This window comes from Adiantum capillus-veneris, chromosome 13, assembly GCF_014529385.1.
Source record: "Adiantum capillus-veneris isolate H3 chromosome 13, ASM1452938v2, whole genome shotgun sequence".
Lineage (NCBI taxonomy): Eukaryota > Viridiplantae > Streptophyta > Polypodiopsida > Polypodiales > Pteridaceae > Adiantum > Adiantum capillus-veneris.
Window position 1 is genome coordinate 93287491 of NC_140943.1, and position 8989 is coordinate 93296479.

Below are 8989 nucleotides of genomic sequence, written 5' to 3' on the forward strand. Positions count from 1 at the left end.
CTCGAAAAATCCTATCCATCATCCGGTTAAATGTCGTAGGAGCATTGGTTAAGCCAAAAGGCATCACCAAAAACTCAAATAACCCAAAAGTCGTCCGAAAAGCTGTCTTGTAGACGTCTCCCGGCGCTATTCTGATCTGATGATATCCACTCTTCAAGTCAATCCTGCTAAAGCACGAGGATCCCTGTAACCTGTCGAGTATATCATCGATCCTAGGAATCGGAAATCTGTTCTTGATGGTGATTTCGTTGAGAGTGCTATAATCGATGCACATTCTCCAAGATCCGTCTTTCTTCAAAACCAACAACACTGGAGAGCAATACGGTGAAGTACTAGGCTGGACAAGACCCTTTTCCAAGAGGTCTTTCACTTGGTTCATAATCTCTTCATTCTATGCTCGGCTGACACGATAGGGTGGCCGGTTCGGTGGTGTACTACCAGGTATCAGATCAATGGTATGATCTTCAGGACGAGCAGGTGGTAACTCTCCTGGCAGGCCTTCTGAGAAGCAATCGGCGTGAGAGTGTAGAAAATCTTGGCGTTCTTTATCAAGTTTAGACATATTTGTCCTATCATCACCACTCAACTCTTTCATAAAGATCGAGTAAACAAACAGACTGGATTTCATTAATTTTGAAATGGCCGAAGCCGATACAATAGGGACAGACTCGCCCTTCAGTTTAATATCAAGTACAATTGTTCTGCCCTTTTCTGTAGTCAAAGTCGCTTTTCTCGCCCGATAATCGACCACGGCGTTGTTCTTGTGGTACCAGGGAATCCCTAAGAGAACATCACAACCCTCCAAAGGCATTATGAAGAAGTCCTCATGCCCCAAATACCCCTGACAATGCAACCGAAGTTTGCCAATGACAAGTGTAATGGCTACGTCCCTGCCGGGTGCCGCTAGAACTGCCTCTGCAAGTGGTCCCATCCGATCGGGAGTAATCTCGAGCCGCGCCGCCACTTCCGGTGAAATGAAGTTGGCCTTGGCTCCTCCATCAAAGAAAATCAGGGCCTCTTGATCTTTCACTTTGCCCCAAGCTCGGCAAAGTTCTGTACTCTCATCCATGGTGTCGAGATCAGTACCCACACAATCTGGAACCAGTCCTGTTTTCATCTTGCCTTTTCGTACACGGTCCTCAGCTGCTCTCGAACTCTCAGGCCTTTCGTCGTCCTTGTCATTCTATTCTTTCTGTGCCTTTTTAGGGCACTTCGCGGAGATATGTCCAGTTTCCCCGCATCCAAAGCACTTCCCCTCCCTGATGTAGCGAGTCCGCTCCTGAGGAGTAAGTCTGGGTCGTGCATCCTTTTTCTCTGGGTTGCTCTTTCTTTTTCTACTTTCATTCCCAGAAGTCTGTCCGGTTCGTTGTGTTGTGACCTCATCTGTGGGGTAGGTCAGACTGCCAGAGTGAATTGCAAAGCCCCGCTTCGCATGACTCATCAACTCCTGAATAGAAGCTGACTTCTGTTCCAAGCAGTGGTCTCGGATCTCTGTAGGTAGACCCAATGTAAACCGCTAAATCTGTTCTCTGAACGAGATCTTCTTGAATGAAGAGGCAGGTAGAAAAGAGTTCCAGAATCTTTCACAGTAAGAATTCACTGTATCGCTCTTGGTCATCCGGAGATGGTTCCAAGCAGCTCGTATATCTCGCTCAAACTCTTGAGTCAACCAAGAAGAAATAAAAAGCCTCTTGAATTTCAGCCATGTAACTGGCACAGTCTTGCTTAATAGAAGCGTGGACCACCAAGTGCGAGCATTCCCCTTAAAATAAGAGGCAGCTCTCCGAATCTTGGAGTGCTCTGAATAGCGTCCTCCCGCGAAAGCGATGTCAAACTGCTGTATAAAAGACAAAGCCTTTGAAGCATCGGAGTATCCCGAAAAAGTATCAAACTTAAGTGCTTGGCCACCTTCCTTAAACTCTCGAACTTCTTGCTTTTATCTTCGAGAAAGTCATACTGGTTAGCTTTGTAAAAATTCCTCTTGTTCGCATAAAAGTTTCCGTTGTCAGAGTCTGAACTGTCCGTAGACAAGTCCTCTGTAGAAGTGTCAGTCTCTGGGCGAGATTTAGCCTTCTTTGCCTTTCTCTTGCCCTTTCCAAAGCGTTGCTTCTTGCTTCGCTTTTTACCTTGTCTGTCTTCTTCGCTCGAATCTGAGCTGCTAGAAGAACTGTCAGAAGAAGAAGAAGAAGAAGAACTGGGTAGGTCTTTAAACTTGACGCGCTTCTTCAATTTCTTTGCCTTGTCGAATGTCGACTGACGACCCAAATATCCCGGGAAGTCAGTACCTTTGTTCTGCTTTTTGCCTTTCTTTTGCACGTCGAAAAGCTGAGCAATCCGTGCATCAACCACGTTCTCCAGTTCCTTCTCTGTATATTTCTTGGAGGCAGAAGGTTTCTTGAGAGCGGATTTCGGGAGTGGTGTTGTGATTCTCTGCAACTCCATCTGTACCTCTTTCAAAGAGGTCTGGTTCATATATTTTGCCATCTTCGGGTCCTTGGCAAAATTGAGCATCATCTTTGTTGCATCGCCAATCAATTGACGACGCTCCATCTCTCTTTGCTCCGCCTGAGTAGGCCGAGGCGGGCCATACTCTCTGTCTGAATCTTCGTTGTGATCCCAGCCCGCATCTCCAGATGCAGAGGGAGTCGACTGATCATTGCCTGAAGCCATAGGTGCCGCGGAAAAAAAATTCGGGGATCGGATTTCCCGTAGAGGAGAAATCGGCCGTGCTCTGATACCACTGTAACAAACTTGGACACTCCAAGTCAAGAATCAACCGCGACAGCACCAAATAACCACTTCAAAACAATTCACAGATCACAATAGATTTGCACTGGCCCGGCGGAGTTCCGTGCCTAGAGATATTGGCCCCAAAGACTGACGCCCCTTTCGGTATTTCTTTTTGTATTAATCAATCATCAAAGTACAAGAGAGCGGTTAGGGTTTCACTCTCAGACTCTGCGTCCAGATGCTCTGAGAAGTGAGGCCCTCACCACTAATTTAAAGGTTACAAGGGATGCCCAAAAGCAGAGCCCCAAAAGCTTTTAAAATCAAAAGCATCAGTTCTTCCTCTCTCTTAGAGAGTCTTTTCTCTTTTTTTTTTTTTTTTTAAAGCAAAAGCAAAATTCGCGTCGCTCATCATTTTCCAAAAAAAAAAAAACATTTTTTTTTATTTTTATTTTTTTTAATAATCCACCTCCGCGATTTCTGGAATTTAGGGTTTTTGGCAAAAATTAGGGTTTGCAGGAATTTTAGGGTTTTTGACAGAAATTAGGGTTTCTATTGTCCGCCACGTCATCACTTTGTGACATCCTTTTAGTTCTTTGGGAAGGAGAGAGCCTTCCGTCTTGTAGAGTGTTGTGATCACGAACAAAGTGAGTGGATATTGTGCGTGCAAGTGAATGAGACTGAGAGAAGGAGAGAGAAGAGATACGACACCCGAGAGGTTGTAAAACCCTCCTCCGAAGGCCCCACTCTCGTCGGCGAGAGTGATCTACTTTGATTGCACAAAGGTGTACAATGCGTATACACTGGACTGATGCAATGGGACTATGTCGATGACGACGACGGTGATGACGACGACGACTTGGTGGCTGAAATCTGTGGACTTTTATCTGCTGATTTTCATGGTCTTCTTTGGCTGAATTTGTGGACTGTTTTCGGGGCTGAAAATGGCTGTTTTCTTGCTGTGCTTATGGCTGAAAATGGTGGATCTTGCGGGGGGTCATGCTGATGGTAAAAACGCTGATGTGTCTGGCTGGAAATGCTGCAGATCTGCAAGATAGGGCAGCGTTTTTAATGGGCTGCCAACCTGCTGCAAAAACGCAATAAGGTTGAGGTCTTCATGCTGATAAAACGCCACAAAATGCTGAGGTTCTGCTGTGGATGCCTAGCGTTAGTGAAGGCTGAAAAACACTGATGGGGATCAGGTAAAAACGCCTGGTTCAAGTGCTTCTCGGTGATGGTTTGCTGTAGGGGAGAAACGCCAAAGGGTGGATCTTGTAGGCGAGGCTTCTTGTGAAGAAAACGCCAAGGGAAGGTTGGTCTAATGTTGAGGGGGGGGTACTGTTGAGAAGTTGCCTGCTGAGTGGGAAGCTCCTGCTGCCTCTTCCGCCAGAAAGTGCTAACTTAGGTTTGCTTATATATTAACTTAGCAAAATTGCCCTACCTACTGTTGTTGGAAAATCACTTAAAAATAATAAGTGAACATAACCAAAAATAGGAAAATAGGCTAAATGCACTGGAAAATTCCCCTAGCTGATGCTAATGGATTCTAATGGGAATTCCGATGATCATGCTGTGTGCAACCGGAGGATATGCATCTATGCTAAGTGACTGGGCATGCACGGTCTACGAATAGACTCACAAAAGTGTCAGACTCACTGCTAATCTAAACTGACTTGACTGATGGGAACCCTGCTATGGTGTAGCTTGTCCATGGACACATAGGGTTGGGATGTGTCACGTGATACGTTTCCTATTACACTGCCCGAGGGGTTCAATGAGCTTCAAGCATGAGCTACAAGGGGGGGTCGACGAAAGCAAGTAGGAGGCATGCTTGAGGGGTATACACCAACACACACTCTCTCTCATTGTGTGAAGTGCAAAGTGTAAGAGCTTCACCTCCTTCTCCAAGCAAGTAGAGAGGTTGAGACCCTACACCAACACTTTTGGCTATGGAATGCAAATCCAACCAAGAGCCATGCTTCAACGCTTAAGCTTGCCATCTTCTCTATCGTCAGTACTATGCTATTATGTATGCTAGCAAGAAGAGTGATGATAAGTGAGGAACTAATTCTTTCTCCTATGAAATGTTTCTTCTTCCTCTTCCCTACCCTCATTCCTTGCTAGCTCTCTCCACCTTCGAAGGTGTTTGAGGTCTAGGGACTGAGGCTTGGGGTAGTTAATGCTTTCCACAAAGTTTATGTTATGCCCATGATGCATGAAGCTTTCCATCTTCATTGCATCACCTAGGTCACAAGGAACACAAAGATTGTATTATAACAAGTCTCTCTTGATGGGAGAAACTATAATATAAATGCCTATTGGAGGGTGCACCGGCTCCACATAAATCCCCTCCTCAACTGTTGTCATGTTCTCTAAACTCTCTCTTGCAAAAATATTGTTCATGCCAAGTTAACTAAATGTTGTGTAAATGTTGTTACCATCAATTAAGTTCACCCGCTATGCTCACAAAGTAATTTCCTAAAGGATACTTCTCTAATTTCCGCTACTCTCAAAGTTAATAGGCCATTTCCATTACACGGGCATGTCACTTTTGAGTCTAGCTTGCCTTCAGACTACTTTGTGTCTTGGGATAGCACATTGTCTACGCGTTTTCTACTAGACGAGCATGTAGTTTTTCACATGACACCACATCGTGATTTGTTTTGCTCTTTCTCTAGTGGGAGACTTGGTTGTGTGCAGTTTGTTGATGGTTCAGCATATGACATAGAGGGTGTTGGAGATGTATACATGTCTTTACCTAGCGGTGCATTGCTTACCCTACGAGATGTACGTTATATACCAAGACTCGGCCAAAGTCTCATTTCAGTGCTTCAGTTGCATAGTAGTGGACATTATGTACTGCTTGGAGAGCGGTCATTTCAGATGCATAGGGGATCGCTAGTGATAGCCAAAGGTGCTAGGAGTGGTCTAATATACCCTTTGCATATTTCTGACACACGAGGCGGTGTAGTCTCTGTGTATTTACAGCCATGTTTGAAGCGAGAGACGAGACGTGTCTTTTGCGGATGTGCTGCATGGAGAGCAGGTTGTGCATTTGTCTTGTGGTGACGTTCACGCACATAGTGGTATCTCTGGGGATGCACAGCTTGGTCAGTCATCGGTTGAGGTGACATCAGTTGAGCCAAAGACAGATGTATCTGATACGTTTGAGGGTGACAATGTCCTTTAGACAATTGTGTGTGATTGCAGTGGTGCGGATTTTTCAGTTTTGCAGTCATTCTCAGCAGATATGCCTTTGCCAGACAGTGCTGACATGGTGATGCATAGTCAGGTGGTTCTTGATGAAGATGCATATGGCACTGAGGTTGCTGACACAGATAGGTTGGCACATATAGTGTATGTTTTGTCGGCTTTCAAGTCTCTCATGTCTGACCTTTTGGTCTCGAGACCTGATCTTGCTTATGCGGTTGGTGCATTTGCAGTGGGAGTTGTCAGTTATGCGATGACTGACACTAGCATTGTGCATTGTGGACCAATGCAGGTCGTCACTCGATACCTGCATCAGGAGTGTCATCGTCCCTCTAGCCCTAGTAGTATGCATGTTGCATCTACACTAGAGCGGTTACAGATGCACTCACGTGTTTGGAGTGAGCCAGTGGACATAGGTTGAGAGCCGTCTTTTCTCGCCTCTTGTATATACTAGTTGTAGGGTAGTCTTCTCGCCACTTATCGGCACACAGCCTTTAGTTAGAGAATGTTACGTAAAGGCGGTGTGCCTCACCGTGCTTTGCCTGTGTCCGTCGGCCAGTGTCCGACCGCCCACATTTATCTCCTTATTCTTTATACATAAAAAGAATAAGGAGCTCTCACTCATTCTCACATTGTGCTCATACAGTGAGATTTGGGAGCTCCACCCACATCCTGCGTTCTCTCTCTCTTTTCCCTTCTCACTCGCCGCACACGCACCGCATTCGCGCACTCACAACAGACAGCAAGTAGCACGATGGAATTTACAAGCATTTGGGAGCATGGGAGATCCACTCTTATGCAACAAGACAAAACACTTGTTTTGTTGGAGTTAGGGTTGCAAGAATGCACACACAGCTTGAAGTTGAAGACGTAGTCAAGCCTAGGCTCTGATACCATGTCAAACTTCAAAGTGCAACGGAAGGCGTGGTGACAAGGGGGAACACGCAGGAGAGAAAGAAAGAAAGAAAGATCTTGTAACGTCTATTAGAGGCCGAAGTCGGCCTATGAGACAAATCAAATATACATGGGTGTGTCCTCCATCTATCACTAAAGGACAAAAGTACAAAGTACCAAAATGTGGTCCTATGGCAGAAGGGAAGCAAAAGGGGGAGTTCTATCTCTAGATACATCTATATGCTCAACGAAGTACGATCCTTGGGGGGGGGGGGGGGGTGTCTAAGCACATCTATATGCTCCACGAAGTACAATCATGAAGTGCATCAAGCTGACTAGCTCCATCCTATGTCAAACTGGGAGTGTAAGATCTGGTACACGGGTGGGTGTGGTGAAAGGCGTACACGTACGATTCTCAATCTGTATGCGACGGAGTCTCACAACTCTGTATCCTGACATAACTGTGACCTAAAGTGTAAGATCTGGTACATGGGTGGGTGTGGTAAAAGATGCAAACGTACGATCCTGGATCTGTATGCAATGGAGTCTCACAGCTCTGCATCCTGACATAACTGTGACCTAAAGTTGAACATTTACGCACAATGGAACAGCCAATCACTAAGAGGCGATAGGAAAGGACAAGATAAAGATTATGGAAGTAGGATTGGCACTTCCTCACATCTACCCTTTGCTCCATTGATCATTCTTATTCCACAGCCCAGAGGGAAAAGACACAGATAAGTTAAAAGACCGTGGTACTCTTTTGGTTCTTTGAACACTCTTTTTACAAAGCTCTAGATCGTTTGTTCCTTGCCCAAGGAACAGTTTGTACAAAAACGATAATAGAGAAACAAAAAGTCCAATAGGAGCTCGCGATTCCTTACTGACACCAAGGTTTCTGGGATAAAACCAGAGGCACAATAAGCCTTAGTGACTGTGAGTGGTGCCCCACATGACAGACCGAACATGATCATGTGACTGACACTTGCATATAAGCAAGGTTCAACCCAAATTTCAAGCGGCTCAACATTGTGTGTGTGTGTGTGTGTGTGTGTGTGTGTGTGTGTGTGTGTGTGTGAGAGAGAGAGAGAGAGAGAGAGAGAGAGAGAGAGAGTGTGTGGGTGTGCACGCAAGCACAAGCACATATGCCCCCAAATGTCTATGTGCACACACATACATGAGAGTATAGGGACGAAGATTTGCCTACCTCAGAAAACAGATGTGTATTGACAGGGCAGCCATGGTCAATCAAACAATGCTCGAATTGGCCAAGTGCAGCGTGGACAGAGTGCTCTACTGTCCAGCCTGTCCCGTCTGAGACCATGTAGATCATGTTTTCACTCCCAAAAGATGCTGAAGGGGCAGCATCATTGTCACCAAGCATGTTGACAGAAATGATATCCTCCTCATTTTGAGGGGGCACCTGCAATGGTGGCCCATCCACAGTGCTTTCCGGTAAATTCTTGTCCGCAAGCTTGCCTGAGCGAAGACGGCGTGTGCGAGCCCAACGGGTGAGCTGGGAGCTGCCCTTGAGGTTCCAATCTTTCTTCGTGCTGCTACTTGGATTGGGTTGAACCTCTTCAGATACTGCTGATGCGGGTGAGGAAGATGAGGCGGCCGGTGAAGATGCCGACGCGAAGGGCGTCTTAGCGGATGTTGTGAGTGTAGTGAGAACTGTAGGTTGCGGCAGATGTTTTCCCCGTCTGATGCACAGTGAAGAGACAGCTTGTGCATGAAGACCTTGAGTTAGAGATGCTGCCGCCATGTAGGCACGCTGGCTTGCCTTCTGCACACACGGAGCACATTTCAACAACGCATCATCAATGCAGGCGGGTTCTTCATTTTTTATTTTAAGCCGTTCGAATGGGGTGATCTTGGGTTCTATATGAGCTAAGTTCACATGGAGGGTTGATTCGCAACAAGTTGCCAACCATGCCATGAGGAAAATCATAGAAATTATTGCGAACATGTTGCAACACCACTTCTACTGGTAGGGGTGGAGCGAGGGCGCAACCACACAAAGTGACAAACACTAGTAAGGAAAAGGCCAGTTTCTTATTAATCATTTTGGAAAAAGCAAGAGAAACGACAAACTCAGCTCAATGCAACACAGTTCTCATGGGAACAAAACTGCTCGAGTTGTCGGTTCCGAACATCT

At 45.9% G+C, this 8989-nt stretch overlaps 1 protein-coding gene across 2 annotated transcripts in view; it reads right to left on the minus strand.

Moving 5' to 3' along the window:
* The window catches only part of LOC147444455 (pyruvate, phosphate dikinase regulatory protein 1, chloroplastic-like), a 59075-nt gene extending 50393 nt beyond the window's left edge, over nucleotides 1-8682 (minus strand). Inside the window, exon 1 of one of the 2 annotated variants that reach the window (XM_086527059.1) lies at nucleotides 8039-8682. In XM_086527059.1, the coding sequence (XP_086383185.1) occupies nucleotides 8039-8596 (558 nt within the window). In that variant the 5' untranslated portion in view covers nucleotides 8597-8682. The remainder of the gene's footprint in view (nucleotides 1-8038) is intronic. The other variant, XM_086527060.1, reaches the window with a different exon arrangement.
* Between the last annotated feature and the right edge of the window lie 307 nt (nucleotides 8683-8989).